This window comes from Maniola hyperantus, chromosome 1 (assembly GCF_902806685.2).
Source record: "Maniola hyperantus chromosome 1, iAphHyp1.2, whole genome shotgun sequence".
In the NCBI taxonomy this organism is placed as follows: domain Eukaryota; kingdom Metazoa; phylum Arthropoda; class Insecta; order Lepidoptera; family Nymphalidae; genus Maniola; species Maniola hyperantus.
Window position 1 is genome coordinate 12326931 of NC_048536.1, and position 20802 is coordinate 12347732.

Here is a 20802-nt window from a genome sequence, read left to right on the forward strand (position 1 = left end):
TAAAATTAATATCTTTGCACCAGTTATTTATAAAAAAATGACAGTTTCCTTGGTCAAAAAATTAATAATTTTGTCTCTATGTGAGCTACATGATATAAAGTTAAAATTTATATTTGATAATAGTATTAATTTTACGTACTCTTGTATTTTATTTTTATTACTTCTGTTTTTCAAAATTTCAATTACGTGATTTTCGATCTCAGCGAAGCAATCAAAAATGTTTCTCGTTGGATAACATAGCCATACTTTGTCATTGTATTCGCTAATTTTAATATGTTTATGAAAAGCCTCCAGTTCCTTACTTTTAAACACTTCAATGCATTCAGGACAACTTTTGAAAACTTTTTTTTGCACTTTTGTCACAAGCCATCCACTGCAATATGCTACTGCCGCACACCTCTCTACATCTGTCGGAGATTTGCCTTCAATTAGTTTATTTGTATTTATATTTTCAATGTTCAAATCATTAAAATCTATTTCTATATTTTCTGTGTTTTCTTCGTTACTCTTTTCGCTACTTTTAATAAGATTTTTTAAATTGTTTAGGCAAAAGTCCCCATCTTTTTCACAATTTGCCCCGACAGAATGAGGAGATGTTAAATTATTTACCATTAACGTCTTATATGCTGCTTGAAACCCATATGCATTTGGCATATTGTTTGAATGGCCCTGTGCTCTTATTGCACCAAAAAAGTTTTCCAAGGGGTCCTGATTGAAATGTCGTAACAAAAGTGAAGTTACATTGAGGGACTTTAAATGATTGATTAATAACTGGAACCCTTCAATTGTTTTTATCCAGCTCGAAATTGATGGAACAGAGGCTTTTCTCCCATCCTTTGTAACAAAGACCATGGACTTCAATACTGGCAAACTTTTTCTCCATAACTGGTGATGAGGAGATTTGGGAGTTACAGCAGTTCTATAAATTTTACCGTTTCTTATTTTGCTGTAACTCCCATTTACAGAATCAAATAATTCGTCCATCAATATTAACAAATCGGCCGTGTCTTTATTTTCAGCTGGAAGTTGCCCACAATCTAAAAAGAATAAAAGGACATGTTAAATACTCATAAAATAAATTATAATAAGTAAAAATTAAAATATTCTATTCTACTAATTAATAAGAATGGAACACAATACACAAATAAGCTGGATAGCCTAGTGGTTATGATGTCGTCTCCTACTCGGCGGTCACGGGTTCGATCCAGGGCTTCAGGGATCCAACGTGATAGACTGCCCAAAACCCTTCCCACTCTAAGAGGAGACCCGTACTCTGTAGTGACCCGGCGGTGGAGTGATCATGATGATCATGATGAAGTAGAAAACCTTGCATAAAGAGTAAAATCCACCAACTTTGACAATGGTAAAGAGCGCAATGTACATCAGTATACAAATCAAGTAGGTACCTGCCATATATCCAAGAGCAACGCCGACTGTCCGACTGAATACCTGAGTGCAGTGTTTCACTTTCATTTTAGGTATTAGTTTGGGCACAACATGTTGCGCCGTTAATTTAGGCACCAAGCGGACACCTTTATAACCTGGCTGCCTGTGGTACATTTCTTCTAAATGCTGCCATTTTGCAACTTTTTGCTTCCCATCTTGGGTAAACATTAAATTTTTGTTCAACAAATTATTTCTTATACCCTTCATCAGATGGGGTGCATCAAATAAAGGAAAAATCTTTTTTTTATTTAATTCAAAAAACCCACCAGTCCATTCTTTGTTGTCTCTTAAATATTCTATTCTAGTCTCATTTAGTAAACTGTTTATAGCAGCTCGGTTTGATGCCCCCGGTCACAAACAGTGGCCACAACTTTTAAACCTGTGGCTTCTACTTCTTTTATGACAGTTTTTATTTGTGCCTTAAGCTGTCTGCTTTAGTAGAGCCTCTACAAAATGTGAAATAAACTGGTTGTTTGAATCTTTTTATGATACCTCTCACCATAAACACAAAAACATGGTCACAAATTTGCTTCTTTTTTTCCTCACCGTCATCCACCATACCAATAATTTCATCATTTTTTCTGCAGTAGGCTAAATTTGGTGAAATTGCCATTTCATCAAAGATAATCGTACAAAACTTATGGTTGTCATTTAACTTTGTTACAGGTTTCTTTAATTCTTCAAATAATTCCACGGTTTTACCTGGCTTGAGGTTTATTTTTTGTAATAAAGTAGAAAGTGTTTTTCTCTTAGGCAAAACACTAAAAGAACTTAGAAACCTATATGCCTTTGGACTGCGCTTGTAGAATGCAAGGGCAAGAATTTTTTCTTTAATTGTGAAGCGTCTTCCTTTTGCTTTCTTTCCAAATTGAGTGACTTGCATAGCAAAAAAAGTTTTTGTCTCTTCACTCATATTTTTCATCAAAAGCTCAAATGCTTCGGTCTTTTTAAGTTTAAAAGCAGCCTTCTTCTTAAAGTAGTCTTTCTGTATTCAACATTTTTTTAATTGATATCTCATATTTGAAATTTCTTTGCAGAGTTCCTTCTCTTGTTTGGTGAGAACCCACTTCTTAGCTGAAAGTAAATGACATCAAATATTAAAAATTGCTGTTCATTAAGTACCATCATGATTAATCATGGTTCGTCATTAAGTGCAATCGTATAACCATTATGTTAAAAAGCGGTGACAGCCTAGTAGCTATGACTTTTCGACAGGTTGGGGGTGCAATCAATTCTAACTTTGCAGAGTTATGTGCATTTTAAGAAATTAAATATCACTTGCTTTAATGGTGAACGAAAAAATATCTTAAGGAAACCTGCATGGCAGACGATGGCCTAAACTCATCTCACTCTTAGAGGAGACCTATGCTCAGTAATAAGCTGGCAATGAGTTGATCATGACTAAAGATATTATCAATGAGCAATAAATTCTTAGGGTTATCAAAATAGAGCCTTTTTAACCGACTTCAAAAAAAGGAGGAGGTTCTCAATTCGTCGGAATCTTTTTTTTACTGTTATTCTGCTGCTAGTCTTTCTGACCGTGTATAAAATTGTTGTCTTGAAGTCATATTATACAGAGTTATTTAGACAACCTGGCATTTTTGGGGCAGAAAAAATATTGATCCCAACTTGATATGCCTGAGACTTTGTCCACATGAATTTGTTTTTAAAAGTGTCTGCTACAGACAGAGTATGAAGCATGGCATGATCACCACAGTAAGTTATAATATTTAACTAAGCCAAGTAAGTTATAAAAACTTTTTAGTTTAAAACTAAGGATTCTGATATACCTTTTAAATTGTCCTTTGAGTTTAACTTAATAGCAACTGCAGGTACTGCTTTACTTGATGTTGCAACAAGTCCTGCAAAATACCAAAAATAACACATGAGATAATAATACGATAATCTATACCAACCAATTTTAAAAAAATCTTTTACAAGTAGAAATCTACATTATTCCTGAGTAACATAAGCTATATTTTATTTTCAAAAAATTAGAGATCCACATGAAAACTGTAATAAGCTACCCATGCGAAGGTAAGGTCACTAGTTAATACTAAAGCTACCAACAATGGAAATGAAAAAATGATGTTTGATTTGAAAGGTATCAAACTTTCACATCAGTAGTTCATTTAAGTTATACTACACTATTCTATTAGTATCTAATTAAATTGAAATGCTATGATCATGTAAATCAAAAACACTATTTTTTTGCATTTCCTATTGTATGGCATATACATATCTGCCATGTTAAAAAATAAACTTAAAGGCGATTTAAAATTATAGGGTACTAGCTTATGCTTTCGACTTCGTCCGCATGGACTACACAAATTTCAAACCCCTATTTCACCCCCTTAGGGGTTAAATTTTCAAAAATCCTTTCTTAGCGGATGCCTACATCATAATAGCTATCTGCATGCCAAATTTCAGCCTGATCCGTCCAGTAGTTGGAGCTGTGCGTTGATAGATCAGTCAGTCAGTCAGTCAGTCAGTCACCTTTTCCTTTTATATATTTAGATTTAAGATTTATAATTACCTGGTGCCATTTCCATTTCATTTGATATGAAACTGGAGCTAGTATGCGGTTCAGAAACAATTATTGCTTCAGCAGCAGCCATATTCTCTAAAATAAAAATATCAATATCAAAACCATAATAAAGTAAATACATTGAGATATGAATTATTCACATTAGAGAGTAAGACTTGTCCATGTTTCTACATAAAAAGTTCTTTTAAATAATTAACTTGAAACCATAGCTATCTGATATTCTGTGACAAGTTACATAATATCTAAAATATACCAATTAGCAAGTGACAATATTTGCTAGTTACAAAGGTACTTTAAAAATGTCTAACCAACCTGCTAAACAGAGTGATGGGATGGCTAGGGAACACAACTTTGTTGGGTACAAATAAATGTCCTCAAAATGTCTACGACAGACCCTTCCGTTGCTGTAAATGTAATCTTTATCTAATTCCGCTACATGACCCCCAATCTTCTTCAGCCACACTTGAAACAAATCAATGTGCTGATTTGGGTTGGGGAAACGGTGCAGTGAGATACCTGGAAATACATAATGAAGTAAAGATATTAAACATCAAGCTTATCTAATTATAGTGATCCGACTAATAGCTTATTTCTATTGAGAAAAGTGCTAAAAACATTAAGTCACTGTTCAAACATCAACATTTTAGGGTTTAGTACCTACATCTCACGTTTGCAATTAAACAAAACTGTGGTGCTAGAGCTAACGCATCTTGTCAAAAAGGCATCCTTGCATCACTGCATCCTTGAAATGATAACTTTCAAGGGCAATCTTCCGATTGAATCAATTGAGTATATGAGGCAGCAAGCAATATTTTCTGATATAAAACAGAACGAATTTACTTACCATCACCTGCAACAGTTGAACAGCCAGGCACACAACATACTTTTTGAGACATTTTACAAATCTAAACTTCTAAACCACTAAACAAAATCAGATTGCAACAGAGTTCAGGGGGAAAGCCAAGTTATCGTTTACACAAGAAACAGTAGTCCAAAAAACAAGCCAAAATAATAAACGTAGGGATCGTCGGAGTCCGAAAGCAAAGCAAAAGTCGTGAAATCTTTAATATCAAATAAAATTACTCCCAAAACTGTAGAACCACCGTAGAATTTCGTTATGAAATGAATTCAAATTTCAAACTTTTCTGACACTTGTCACCAGTTTTCTTGACCATAGATATGAAAATCTAGAATTTGAAGAACATTTAACTATTATTTTAAAAATAAAGCTTAATTTTAGCAAAATTTATAATAATTGAATATTTCTTTTTTCCAAATAAAAAGAAAGTATGTTTTTAATTTAATTTTTCACAATATTGGAACTTGAGTATTTTTTATTATGTTAACACTGTCATTAAAAATGACTTACATGGAACATTATTTCTAAATCCAGCTCCTAGATGGCGCTATTAATCTAGTTTAGCAGCAGAGTTCTAAGATAGCATACCATGCTAGGAACTACGGATTGTGGATTGCGCACTCTAAAGTCTAGAGGACATAGTTACTAACTAGTTAGGAAGGTACCTAACTACTTTTTATGCCGGAAAATAAAAAAGTACCCACGGGATTTTTAAAAAACCTAAATCCACGCGGACGAAGTCGCGGGCATCATCTAGTTGTTAATATTTTGGTAATGGAGAGAGTTTTGAAAATCGTTAAAATATCAAATGTTGAGAAGAGCTAAGCGAGACCAATAAATAATCTATGGTTGGGAATGTATAGGCTGTTGGCACATCTCTATGGTTGGCAGTTGGCAGCACTGTGAATGTCAAGTGTCAGTGTCAGTGTCAAATACTCAAAATGACAAGTGATTTGAAATAAACAAAGAGTTTTGTTTTTCATCAGTGATCAACACGATTAAACACTTTGTAAAAGTGTGATTATTATTTATCAATTTAACTAAGAATATTTGTGATATTTGACCAATTTCGTAGTTATAAATGTAAATATCTCAATCTATATTCAAATAAAACCAGTAGGAACGAAATAGTAAAATGTTAACGTGCAAAATAGTGTCTTCGCGTACTGTGGAGGGCGTCGACAAAGAAAAAAAATTTGTAGCTTACATGTTACAAGTCAGACAGGATTCCTGCGATACACTGGTATTTGATCGTGATCCTGCTAATGTAGAAAGGAGATACACGCACTTTTTGGATTTATACAATGGGCTAAGAAAAGAGTATCCAACTTTGATGAACAATGTATCATTTCCGCGGAAAGTGAGTCATTATTTGTGTAAATAAACTTTGTTTGTTATTAGTTAGCCTCAGTACCTATCGTCCTTAGCTATGTTTGTTAGAAATTATTACATAGAGTAAGGAAAATTACTGAACAGTTACAAAACTATCTACTTAATTAAGTTATACAATAGTGAATTTGCAGTTTGCTTTTGTTCTTAATGAAAAATCGATTAAGATATGGCTTGCAATAGAATATTTTAATATTTATCCATTTTACGCTACATTGTCTTGCTTATAAAATTATAGATGTTTCGAGTTCTTTCATATTATAGAGTTGTGTCTAGAAAATATTACCTATAAGCTATAAAATAAATATCACTACCAATATCTGTGATATACATAAAAGGAATGGCTGACTGACTGACTGATCTATCAATGCACAGCTCAAACTAGACGATAGATTGGGCTGAAATTTAGCTTACAGATAGTCATTATAATGTAGACATCCCCTTAGGAAGGATTTTTGAAAATTGAACCCCTAATGGGGTAAAATAGAGGTTTGAAGTTTGTCTAATCCAAGCAGACTAATTGTGGGAATAAGCTAGTAGTTGAGTATATATGGAAAGTGTATTTGTTTGTCCTTCAATCACACTGTAACAGAGCAATGGGTTGATGTGATTTTTGCATGAATATAGTAATCAAAAACTTGAAGAGTGATATAAAATAGACTACTTTTATCCCAAAAAATCAAAGAGTTGCCATGGGACTTTTAAAACCTAAATCCATACAGCTAAAGTCATGAAATCGTCTAGTAAATAAATAATTAACTTTAATGTCTGATAAAAGCATTTCTACTAGAAACACTGGAAATTCAAAAGTTTTTTTTTTAGAACTAAGCCACGTGCATTAGGTACTAAAAATACTTACTTATTTTAATTTTATTATTTTACAGATAGTTGTTGGCAATTTTGATGCAAATTTAATATCAACCAGATGTGCAGCTTTTGAATCACTCCTGAATATAGTAGCCAGTGAGTCACGATTAAGGGATTCCCCTGCAGCTATAGCATTCTTTCAGAAAGCTGAATTGAAGGATGCTAAGCGACTAATTGAAGAGGGAAAGTTTGATCAAGCTTTATCTGTATTAGAGACAAGTTTTAAGTTATTGAATAAGGTAATTTTTTTTGTTTTAGTTCTCTTATACACTAATATATTTTGTGTACTTAAGTGAAATTGAAGTCGGTAGAGGGTGCAAAACAGTACATACATTGAGCGCATAAATAAGTAAATAAGTATTGGTAGAAAGTTTGTAAATTGTGGTTTTTTCTTTTATTCTTTTATTCAACTGTCCACAGTAAGAGAGTTAAATGTTTCTTTTTGATAAGAGTACCTAACTGTTAAGTTTCTATGGGCTTCTCTTCAGTAAAATCAGCATTCCAAACTATATTAAAATCATTACAACCGGACAGAATTAACCAAAGAACTGGTCATTTCAAAATAAAGATTTGCATGACATACAAGGGACTTTCGTTTTGCTATTGATTTGTTGTTATAACTTATAACTCAACAAACAACAAACCAAACTTAAGAAAATAATGTATAAGTTACATGGACTTGTTCATAAGTGTGTTTACATTATGTGACAGTAATACCCCAAACTACGGTTGGGATTTTGCTGCAGTACTTAAGATTTACCAAGTCTTAGTGATGAAAGTCCATTCAAAGTCAGCATTCATTTGAAAAATCATAGGTTTTACTTCAGATGCATGTAAAAGTCTGAATAATACCAAAAATAAATTTGAATTTATATGCTACATATATGTCTGTTGAAGTATTACTGTTAAAAGTTTGAAATTAACAATTCTTTGTTATAACAAATATATTATAACAGCACAGTTCGTACTTTTACCATTAAGATAGTAAATCTTAGGTTTTACTGGATAATTCTACTACCATAGTTAGAGCTTTTAATGTTATTTTTTAACAGGTATACACGGACAGATCTCGGGTTGTGTTGAGTGTTCTATGTAGGATAGTGGCATGTGCTGGTGCCAGCAGTGGGGCGCTGGCTGGTCCTGTGGAAAAGTGGGCTCAGCTAGCACTGAGGAGATACGAAGCAGTCAGTGACTCTGACCTTTTGATCATTTACGTACCGCTTTTGCATACATGCATTTCTATATGGTAAGTAAACCACAGAAATATATTATTAATCAACCATCATTGTCAACCCATCGCCGGCATACACGGGTCTCCTCTGAGAATGAGAAGGGTTTTGGCCATAGTCCACTAGACTGGCTAAGTGAGGGTTGGCAGACTTCACACACCTTGGAGAACATTATGGAGGCGGGTTGCTTTCAGTCATGCATGTTTCCAATGTTTTCCTTCGCCATTAACGTAATTGATATTTAATTGTTTAAAGTTAGAAGTGTGTACCCAGAATTCCATCCCCATATCCCAAATAGGAGGCCTATGTTTTCACCACTAAAATCTTCACGTTTTATTCATAATTTTTAATACTTGTTGAATACGTTATTTGACAACTAGTCAAATCAGTAACTTTTTATCAAACGTCAAAACGCGCAGTTAGTATGCAATATTCTATGAAATCATGGAATGTGACGTCACATCATAATGACATACTTTTTTAGTTTAATCGATAATTTAAAGTGGTTATTACACTGAAAACTAACAAAGGACGTGGATTGTACCCATACCTTTGATATACATTTCATACCCAATAATATCTAGAGCCCTAGATCTTTGTATGTAACAGAAACTCTGCTGACACAACTTCACATGTGTATTTAGTCAAATCCAATTACTGTGTATTTTCTAAGACCATTAAATATTCATTGTTGTCTGGTGTTTAGTATACTGTAAGTCTTCATCTTTATTTACCTACACAGCTGTTGTAGACCTGTCATTGTTTTGATTTTTTTTATCAAGATTGATGCTACTGATATTATTACTATCATGTATCAACTCTATTATTAGTAACCAGCTGATTTGTTATTGACTGCATAGGTACAATCTGTAGAAAGTTATCATCATCATCATCATCAACCGATAGACGTCCACTGCTGGACATTAGGTCTCTTGTAGGGACTTCCACACGCCACGGTCTTGCGCCGCATGTATCCAGCGGCTCCCTGCGACTCGTCTGATGTCATCCGTCCACCTAGTGGGGGGTCTCCCAACACTGCGTCTTCCGGTGCGAGGTCGCCATTCTAGCACCTTGGGACCCCAACGTCTATCTATAGAAAATTATAGATATATTTAATTTTATCTGAATCTTTATTAATTACTAGAGGATGCCCGCGACTTCGTCCGCGTGGATTTAAGTTTCATAAAAATCCCGTGGGAACTTTTTAATTTTCCGGGATAAAAAGTAGCCTGTCTTTCCCCGGGATGTAAGCTAACTCTGTACCAAACTTCATCAAAATCGGTTGAACTGTTGGGCCGTGAAAAGCTAGCAGACAGACAGACAGACACACTTTCGCATTTATAATAATATTAGTATGGATTGTTGATAAATACGCCGTATTTTTACCCGACTACGGCAAAGCTGTGCGTTGTCAACTACTGAAAGAAAACATACTAATTTGACAGACAAATAAAACCAATGGGGATGCCGTCAATTCAGGATAAAAATACGCACGATCATGGCATTTGAATTTAATTATAACGTCGTTAATGTGAAACTGCCAGAAGACTAAATAAACAGGCATATCTAACACATCAGAAAACTTATTTTACTCAAGACAATGACTAAGCATCTGACTTGTCTCTTAATTGTCAGTTTATTTTATTTATACCGATTTATAACCCGACTATGGTTACAGTTTTTTAATTTTGTTTCTATTATTCCGTAGTCGGGTTACAGCTTTATTAAACTTTTTCTTTTAAATATTGATATATTAATATATATTTTTTAATTATGTTGGCAAGGTTAGGGGGTGGCTAACTGTTTTTTTTTGTTTCGGAGTTATCTCGCTCGTTATCTCAATTTATTCTACACACCAACGGATATGTCTATGAAGTCATAATTTTAAGTATGGACGTGACTCAAAGTTTTTAAATATTTAAAGTACCTAATCACACTATCGCACTAATATTATAAAGGCAAAAGTTTGTACGTGTGTATATTTAAAGTTACTCTACACCACAATGACTGCACCAATATGGTTGGGAATAGTAATAAAAATTAGAGTCATCGCGGGATTTTTTTAAAACCGTCGTTGGCATCATCTAGTTAAAATATAATAATGGGAATGTACATATGTATAGTCTGCAACAGGTTGAGATGGCAATCAGGGTATGAGGCGGAGGACGCCCTGCACACCCGCACGTCACCCGCGCTCGCCTGCACCGGATTAGCGCGGGGGCTGTGTGGGTGTGCGGGGTGTTCCTTCCCCGACTGTCATCTCGACCTGTCGCGTACTATACCTCAAAATGAGTCAAAAAATATAATATTATCTTGATACTGAAAAACAGGATTTTTGATACAAGTTTTTTTTCAATACATAATTAATAGGCCCATTACTGACGAAAGTGGAGCGGAAGGAGATGTGTTTACCAATCATATTATTAATAGAAAAAATGTCACATCATTTTTTTTAACCAGATTTTTTTAATCTGACCACATCTGATATAAGCCTGATGATAAGATACTGTATGGTTGGTGGTATATAACATTAATGCAATTGTTAATTATTAAATCTATGATACTTCGGGCATCACTTTGCCCTCTAAACCTCTACATATTTTCCCTATTATTTTATCTTACTAACTTATATTTTTTGTCTTCTCCATTACAGGGAAACATTGGGTCGTGACAAGTCGAGGTTGGTTGAGGAATTGAACTCCCTTCGCAAAAGAGGAATGAAAGTGGACTCAGTACCTAGTCTTATGGAAGCTATAGATGAATTGGACACAAGTATTTAATATTGTTCCTTTTTAAAGGAAACATGCTTTAATTCATGAGACAACATTCTACACTGGTGCGTATTTTATTGTACACAAATCTTTTAACTAAATTAACCAGACTAAAAGTATATTAGCCTTTATCTCAAGTTCTGTTAGATGGACCTCGGGACCTGTCAATTTAGTTCATAGATATGTGTTTAACCAAATAGGCACCAATACAACAACCTATATAATATACTATACATTCTAGATGGATTATTCCGAACAAAAATTGTATATATCGTTTTTGATATGCATTTAAAGTGAAATACATAATTATTTCCATAATACTAATATTATAAATGTGAAAGTGTGGATGTTTGGATGTTTGTTACTCAATCACGCAAAAAAGGCTGAACGGATTTGGATGAAATTTGGAATGGAGATAGATTATACCCTGGATTAACACATAAGCTACTTTTTATCCTGGAAAATCAAAGAGTTCCCGCAGGATTTTGAAAAACGTTAATTTTTTTCCATAAAGCAAAAATCATAAAAATTAGTTTGGTACAACAGTCGGTCAACAAGTTCCATGCAAAAGTGTGCCCACAATTTTTTTTGTTTGGAATTACTTGTCTATATTCTATAGTAGAGCATGTGGCTAATTCCGTTGTTCACAATCTCTAAACTAAACTAAAATGGCACGTCTAAATCTATCCCTTTCATAATGTTGCTTGTGGAAAAGGATAGCACTAGATTTAGACCTGTTAATTTAATTTAGTTTAGAGATTGTGTACAAGAGAATCGGCCCCATTGTTGCACCAATATATATTATTTTAAATTTAAGAAAAAAAAGTATGTAGTGACACGAAACTATTAAGTAGCTATTCTATATTTACAATTTTGTCTTTACTGTTTTATTTACAATTTTAGCTTTAATTTTTGGAAATCGTGTGTAATCTTCTAGAACCTCTTCCTTAAAATAGGCAATCTTTTAATAGGCATATAAAAAAAATCACAGCTATTTTCTCGAATTTTAGTGTATATAAAACAAGATCTATAAAATTATTTTATGTATTTAAGTAGGCTGCTATATTTTTATATCGTCTTACACTTTTGTAAGCTATATAATATAACTATTAATTATTTCGAACTAAAATATTCTTTTTCCATTTAGCCTATTTTCATTTATACAAAACTGATGATATTGAATCTATAACTATCTTCTGTAAGATATTCAATTAATATTGCTTGCAATTTTATTGTTTTTATCCTTTATTTTGTATTACACATTTTAAAAATCAATATATCTCACTAGTTTTAAGTAGACAGCTTTAGAAATGGATTTACTTAGTATTATTGTATTAATAAGATTTCTCGATGCTCCGATTTATAAAAAGGAAATTTTGCTAAATATGGGTATTAACAATGTATATGTAAAAATGTTAAATCTTGTCAATATTGTAGCTATTAGATAATAGAAAGATTTAAAAGACCGCTAAAATATATTCTAAACATGAGTTTGCACTAACGAAACATATTTTACATAAAACATGTTACAATTCTATTTTCTGTTAACATATCGAACTGCGTTTGCATTGTCGTATAAACTAATTGGTTGAAGAGAGTTGAAGAGGGACTTGATTGACATTTCATCACCTTTGAAAAAGCTATAAAACAATTGTATGTTAAAATAAATGTACGAGTATGTTCAACAAAACAAGTTATGAAATTCGTCACATACGAGTTACGACGACCTGTCAAACGTTCACATATTAAATGTTTTTTGGTGTAAACTCATGCTTAGTACGAACAGTCAGTTTATTATTGGAAGATGTAACTGGTTACTGACTAAACTCTAAATACTATAAAACAAATTCGCTATACACGTTTGACTGTGTATACCTATGATTATTACTTCTAAACTTTTTAAAATACCTATATAAGAGTGCAGTTTTCATCATTATTTTGAACATAGTCCTAGTCTACATCTTAAGTAATAAGTGAAAAGTTTTAATAGCAATAATAATAGATCATATGTATTTCGCCTAAAATAGTAATAGAGAGAGAGCCAGCGCGTGCCAGACCTTCCTTATTTTATAAAAGCTGAAAGTTTATCTGCGTATTGTCCCCAACACTGGGAGGAACGTTTGTTTGGATCATGGTGGCTTTGGGAGATACCAGGTTTATTACCTGTAGTTTAGGTGTAAAGCTCTTACGACAAAGTATAGTATCAATTTTTTTTATATTTTCTTCGGAGTAGTATTAGAAATCACGTCATGCATTGCCAGACACTATGTGTGACACACACAGACATTGTGTCGCGGGCACCCCCGTCAGACAACCTTAAACGTTAATAATTTATTAAACTTTAAAGGTGTCGGACAGAGGGTTGCCACCATACTAAGTGTCTAGCAATGCATGACGTCATTTTTAATACTATTCTGAAGAAAATATAATAAAAATACACTTTATACTTTGATGTAAGATTTTTTATACCTTTATTATCTGTTATCTCCCAAAGCCACCATGATCCAAACAAACATTCCTCCTAGTGTTGCTTTCAGATTTTATAAAATAAGGTAGGTCTGGCACGCACTGGCTCTTAGGCCATAACAAATGATTTGATGCACTGGACTCGTGAATGTTATAAATGTGCCTAATATAGTATTAACGAACAATCATTACACATTGTGATAGATATTACACTAGTCTCAATATAAATGCTCTAATTGAATAATTTATTATTTTAACCATAAATGTTTTTAATGTATAAATTATACAATATAAAAATACTACAGCCGATTGATGGCTTACTATGATATTATATAATTATTTATTATTATTATCATAAAGCAGATTTGTTCTGTGACTAAATTCGTCAATTTAAATTACAAATTGTCATCATATCAAGATAATTTTATATAATTTTCATGAACTTTATTGAATTTTGTCAATTAAGTATCAATTTATTTAACTAAAAATGTATAATATATATTTTAATTAGAAACATCAGCTATAGTCGCGCCAGGTTGAGATAGCAATCGGGGTATGAGGCGGGGGACGCCCCATACAACCGCACGTTGTCCGCACTCGGGTTAGCACGGGGGCTGTGCTGGTGTGCGGAGCGTTCGTTTACCGATTGCCATGATGGCCTGTCGCGTACTATATATATTCGTAATATTTCATGAGATTTGAGTTTTGCTAAAAATCTTTTAATTTTTCAAGAAAAACGAGTATACATTTGTTTTATAAAATGAATATTACCTTCGTAGGACTAGGAATTTAAATTGCCCCAGGTTCGAATTATTTCATTGTAAAATTAAAATTAAAATCAATTCAGAGCAAATAAGACTAATAAAATTAATTTTTGCGACTCATGTGATATTTTGCTCATGATTATTGCATGAATTTATTAGGGGTACATTTTACGAAAATGTACCCCTAATAAAATCACGAAATGGCATTCCATAAAAACTCAGAATACCTAGGTACATTCTTATCGTAGGAATGTAAAATTATCATTAGTTATTATTCTAATATGCTTTAATTATTGTTTACTCAATTATAAGTATTTTATTTATAAATGTGTTAAACAAACTAACCGTTAAAGTAAAAGTTTTACGAGTGTTTTCATTGTTATTTACCTATGTTATTTATTTTATGTGTATTTAAAAAGATATAATTAAGAGCTAGTACCTAGCGTACTAAGAGCTGTTATGAAGATTGATTAAACTTTTATGTTGCGTGATAATTTTCTTCAAAAAATCACTATGGCGCAGCTAAGCTTTAGTAGACATTTAGGTATAGTTTACACGTAAAATAAAATAATATTGTTTTCTTAGGGGTAAAGTACACGATATTTTTAGTACTGGCCAGTTACGATTTTGCGACTAAATTAATGCTGTAGCGTATGTTGGCAACTAACTGTGATCGATATTGGTATAGAAATCGCACGTTTTAGCGACTGCTTCGATGCGGTATCGTGTTTTGGTGCAGATATTATAATATATTTGAGCGTTGTAGGTACAGTGCGACAAGGCTCTTTTGGCACTTCAATGATATTGACAGGGGGAGAACACTGCTTGAGACGCTGGACGCTGTTGGAGAACAAGGGCTTAAAATATTCAAACAAGAACAAAGGGGACACTTGACGGCAACGTTAGTTCCGATTTTCGCCACGCGCCAAGATAGCCTTGTCGCACAAAATATCGCAGCGACTGGTGGCAGCGAGACGTGCAGTCTGCATAATTTTTTATACTAATGATCAAGGGTTAAAAGTTTAATCGCAGCTTCTGGCTTCTGAAAAGCGACCAAATAGTCAATTGCTAGTGCTAAAAGTATTGTGTGCTGTGTGGTTTTCCCCAAAATGACCCACATCGTAGTCCCTTATTAGATAACGCTTAGTAATAAGAAAAAAATGTAGAAGTTGATGTAAATAATAACATTTTATTTTTGAATCGCTAATCATTTTATTGATATTATTATAACTATCACTATTAATCATTAGGTATAAGGTGACTGATATTTTATACATTTGTAGCAGTGTAATAAATATTTATCTGAATATGGTCGTCGTTTTTATTTCTCGACTGTATTAGATCCATATTAGGGCGGAAACGCACCTACTTTTAAGTTTTGACGAATCAAATTGAAATATTTTCTAAAACGCATTTTTTTTAATAAAAGAATGTTAGCCATGTTAAAGAACTAATATTCCCCTTTCCTCTCCAACTAAGCGTTAAGCTTGTGCTAGGAGTAGGTACGACAATAGTGCAACGGGCGGGGTTTGAACCATCGACTTTTCGGTTTTCAGTCCACTCCTTTACCCGTTGAGCTATTGAGGCTCTATTGCATTGCCATGGAAGTATTACTATGTAACGTATGTAGGTATATGTTACGTTGCGCAAGCCGTTCGTCAGGGTCCATTTTGTTTTAAAGCTATGTTTCCGCTCTACCTATAGTACGAGACAGGTTGAAATGGCAATAGGGGAGGGAGCGCCCTGAACACCCACACACAACCCGCGATAACTCGGTGCGGGCGAGCGGGGATAATGTGCGGGTGTGCGGGGCGTCCCCCGCCTCATACCACGATTGCCATCTCAACCTGTCGCGGCCTATACCACCCCTAAAATCTACGTAGAACAAATTCAAACCTCTAGAAACAATTTAGAAAACGACTACAGTACGCGGCAAAAAATATTGTACTTGATCTTGATCGTTGTGACCGACAAAACGTAACATAGGAATGAGAAACATAGACAACGCTCTAAGAAGCCGAAATCTCATTCTAAAGCTCGATGTACAATATTTTCTGTTATTACAATATTTTCGTACTGTATTTGAATGTCAAATTCTTCTCTTGCTATCTTAGATTTTAAGTACCTAAATCTTGCTACCAGCTTGCTACGCAGTTGCCTACGCGTTGTTAGTTACGGTATACCTGCCTTCCTTTTCTTAAATAGACATTACAATTTTTATTATTGTAGGTAGTTCGTTTAAAAGTATATTATAAGTAAAAGAGAACTACTTAATAACTTATTTTTTGAATAGGTAATTTTAAAATCCTTCAAACTGCAAACGGAATCACGGGTATATTAAGTACTTACTGTAATATTCCAATAACAGCTAAGTAAGCAAGTAGCTACGATAGGTATCGTAACCCTAAGAGCCGGAGTCATAAAGGCGGCGTATTAACTAAATTGTTAAGGGATTCACCAAAACAATTTTCCCTTCATAAAGATAATGAATTCGGGCTCATGTCTGATCGTCCTTAGTAATGATCGCGATACCTCCCTTCGATCGCGGTTTGATTGCTTAGTAATTTGATCGAGGCATGTTTAATACTTATGATGACTAATGTTGTTTAAGTACTTAGTTAGACAGAATATCAAATTAATTGGCATAATATCTAAATCAAGTTACTTGCCACTATCCTAGGTAGGTACCTATAGTCCGTACAAAATGACTCCTCACGCGCCATTTTAACTCTCAACTGTCATGTCAAAAGTACGGTTAGTTAACCTTTAAAATAGGGATTAAGATCGTACTTTTGACATGAAAGAAACATAAAGTTAAAATAGCGCGTGAGGAGTTTTTTATGCGTTATACCTACTATTAGTAAGCTATTAGTAGTCTCATGTAAGAAATTTTTATGACTCTGAGGTAGGCTAGTACCTAAGTAGGCAGGTAGCAGGTAGGTATGTATTAGGTAGGTAAATATAATATAAATGATAGGGTACCTAGGTTAGGTAGATTAAGTAGTACATTATACATAGAAAGCCACGTATAGATTACAGACCGAGCAACAAGGGGAAGTGAAGGGAAGTCGTGGATATCGGCGAATGGCGATGTACTCGCTCGCCTTCGCTGTTATAGAGTCTGTGAAGATAAAGCAAATCGGTAGGGGAGACCGTCTGTGACAGGAGTTATTAGAAAGTCTATTTCTCGATTCCGTTTTACCTATTTAGCGAATTTTTAATTTGCTTGTGTTTAGAGCTCGCTTTGTACAGCTCTGTACCTAGGTACCTACCTACCACCTACCTACGAATTAGGCAAACATCAAGCTATTGCTGTCAGACATTTTAATATTAGGTTATATATATGTAAGTATAAAGCAGATGCGAGTCCTACGTGTGTACGCGCTTTAATTTGAAGGCATCCCTATCTGAGTAAATAAAAAAATAAAATATATTTAAAAAGTACCTACTGCATAGGTAAGAAGTGAGCTAAGTCGATATCTAAGCCAAGGAAAGTTTTTAAGAATCAAGTTAGTCTCGAGCGCGGCCGGTAACAGCTATAAATCGGCCATGCGGATTTACGACGCTCTGCAAATCGGTTTATATTTTCGATAAATAAAATTGGCGCGGGTTTTGCGAGGTAAGCAGAGGCCGTTAGAGCGCCGGTGCCGCCATCTGCCGCGCACACATAAAACCCCGACTACCCTCTCGTTTTCTTGCTGACAATTTTTTCCTGCTCCGGTCATTACGCAGCTGGGCCCGAGACAAAACGGCGAATCGTTTAAGCCCTCTCCGGAGACCGTCCAATTTTATTGTGTGTACCTAGTCGAAATTGATATGCTCTGCGAGTGTCGGCCCGCGTCACATGTTGCGGACAACGGCCCTGTGCTCATTTGCTATCTCTCAGCTTCGCCCAATGGACTGAAGCGTTAGGTTGAAATACCATCCACCGACTCTCTTGGGCGCTAAAACGTCAGCGAAATCGTTTTTATTTCTCGATCTTAAAAAAATTAGTTACCTAGAGGTTACCTTAGTATATCAACTCAACCCTGGACTGGATAGATATAGGTAACTAACTTTGGTAACTAATAAACATAACCTAATATTATGTATTCTCATTTCGTCAAAACCACAGATGAATTATTAACTATGTTAAAAATGAATAAATGGTCTTTTCTGTTCTTTTCTTTTTGATCAAAACTTCAAGTAAATATAGTAATGTCACAAAATATGTCATTGTTTACTGTTTTTAAATATTACAAATTTTTAAGCAATTGTGTTGTGTAGCGATTTAAATTTAATAGCATCCCAAATGTTTCAATATAAAAAGTAGGGAATGTCAGGCAATCACAACGATTGCGATGCGGTGTCGCTGATCGTGGGGTTGGTAGTATTTGGGCTGCCCCTCACACTGCTGGTACCAGGATTTTCGGTATTAACCGTGGTCCCCAAGGTGCGCATCTCGCGGTTCCACGCAGTGGATCAGAGCCTTACGTGGACCCAGCTCAATGCCTCTTTGGTAACACTGCTGGTGTTGTTCTTTTGTCTATATCTGGAAGTGCGGAAGCGACAGTAAGTATATTTTAAGTAAGTAGAATAATATTGAGCGGTAATAACCTAGTGGTCGTCCATCTTCTATTCGGAGGTGCTGGGGTTCAATCCTGGGCAAGCATCTCTTACTTTTCGAGTCATGTGCCTTTGCGCACATACATGGATTTACATTGACCATTGAAGCAATTAAATATTAGGTAGGTACTTGCTTTATCGATGAAGACAACGTCGTGAGGAAGCCTGAGAGTTCTCCAAAATATTCTCAAAGGTCTGTGAAGTTTTGTCCGCACTTGACCAGCGTGGTGAACCATGGCCTAAAGCCTTTTTTATTCTGAGAGGAGATCCATGCTTAGTAGTGGGCTGGCGATGGTTTTTTTTTAATTTATAGACTAGCGCTTGGCTGCCATCAGACCTGGTGGCAAGTGATGATCCAGCCTAAGATGGAGCGCGCTTGCCTAGAAGGTGCCTATTCACTCATGATTTGTTGATCATGATGATGATGTAGCTACTGTGTTGTTTGAACAAGCTTTAGTTAAAAGCTCTATGTATACTTCAGGCTAGACGAGATGGTAGAGAACGTGTTGACAGCGAGCAAGAAGACTGACGCAGCGATGGAGGCGGAACAAGAGAGGCAAGGCGCAGAGGTGCGCGCCTGCGTGCAGCTGCTCGATGCCTCCGCCGAGCATTACGAGACGCTCATCCTGCTGAAGGACGACCTGAAGCAGTGGGATAAGTCCAACATCCAGCGTCCGCCGGTCATAGAACCCAGCTCTTCCGAGTTCTAATAATGATGAGTTTGGACGCATAAATTATGAGAGTAAATTGTTATTGACTAAGTAACTCTAATTTTAATTTATTTACTTAATATGTGGTAAATTTACAGTATCAAAGGCTTGACTAGAGATAATAACTGTTATTTTCCACCTCTGAGAATCTTCTTCCTTAATAGGTACTTACTTAGGTAAAGAGATTGTAAAGAGCTATAGCTCCACAAAAGCTTCGTTCCACACACGCACTCGTACCTACCTACCTAGTTATCATTTTTAGTGACAACAAGCTTATGCTCACGACTACATACGCGTGGACTACACAAATTTTAAACCCCTATTTTACCCCCTTAGGGGTTGAATTTTCAAAAATCCTTTCTTAGCGGATGCCTACGTCATAATAGCTATCTGCATGCCAAATTTCAGCCCGATCAGTCTAGTTGTTTGAGCTGTGCGTTGATAGATCAGTCAGTCAGTCAGTCAACTTAGAATTATTCATTTACAAGTAGGTACCCATTAAGTATTAACCTACACAATATTACTGTCATTTAGAAGAATATACCTATTATAGGTACATTCAGAAGGAATAATTAAGGAGAGTGCACTGTGTACACAGCATTTTATTTTTCTTAGCGCCAGACATGTTCATTAGAGGAACCGCCGAGCCGTCTCGTGGGACGTTGTTGACGCGAAAAAACCAATCTGGAGCTGGCAATTACGGTAAATGACCTAATTAGACACTCTGCTCTTTATTTGCCGCTATTCGCTACAAAATATTGCGGTTTTTTAACCAGCCATTGTGGTTTGTCTATGTAATACCTATTAAAGGGAAAAGCTGACTGACTGATCTATCAACGCACAGCTCTTTTATATACAACTAGCTGCCCCGGCGAACTTCGTACCGCCTAGCAGTCGATTCTTTTTCAGGATTTTTTTAAATTTTTCTCTCCGTAAGAACCATTCCCGTAGGTACTTCAAGGAATATTATGAAAAAAGAATTAGCGAAATCGGTTCAGCTGTTCTCGAGATTTGCGATCAGCAACACATTTTGCGATTCATTTTTATATATAGAGATCACGTAATATTTAGGTAGGTATATTATGTATATTTTGTATACCTGAAACCTAGATACTTATCTTAAAGATTTAACGACATATTAATTAGAT

The 20802-nt window shown here is 34.9% G+C and overlaps 3 protein-coding genes across 3 annotated transcripts; 2 read left to right on the plus strand and 1 right to left on the minus strand.

Moving 5' to 3' along the window:
• Positions 1 to 19: 19 nt before the first annotated feature.
• On the minus strand, positions 20 to 4890 carry LOC117996727 (uncharacterized). The gene is made up of 6 exons (XM_069499105.1): positions 4839 to 4890; positions 4307 to 4510; positions 3983 to 4069; positions 3237 to 3308; positions 1407 to 2520; positions 20 to 1037 (listed from the first exon to the last, which is right to left on the minus strand). Exons 1-5 carry the CDS (start codon positions 4888 to 4890, stop codon positions 2438 to 2440), a joined length of 498 nt encoding a protein of 165 aa, XP_069355206.1. The 3' UTR covers positions 20 to 1037; positions 1407 to 2437.
• A 939-nt stretch (positions 4891 to 5829) lies between these two features.
• Positions 5830 to 12757, plus strand: Snx21 (Sorting nexin 21). Its single transcript, XM_034970963.2, has 4 exons — positions 5830 to 6213; positions 7127 to 7348; positions 8162 to 8355; positions 10992 to 12757. Exons 1-4 carry the CDS (start codon positions 5989 to 5991, stop codon positions 11116 to 11118), a joined length of 768 nt encoding a protein of 255 aa, XP_034826854.1. The 5' UTR covers positions 5830 to 5988; the 3' UTR covers positions 11119 to 12757.
• Positions 12758 to 18632: 5875 nt separating this feature from the next.
• On the plus strand, positions 18633 to 19654 carry LOC117984417 (uncharacterized). The gene is made up of 2 exons (XM_034971038.2): positions 18633 to 18890; positions 19426 to 19654. The coding sequence occupies exons 1-2, from the start codon at positions 18655 to 18657 to the stop codon at positions 19652 to 19654; spliced, it is 465 nt and encodes a 154-aa protein (XP_034826929.1). The 5' UTR covers positions 18633 to 18654.
• The last annotated feature ends 1148 nt before the right edge of the window (positions 19655 to 20802 follow it).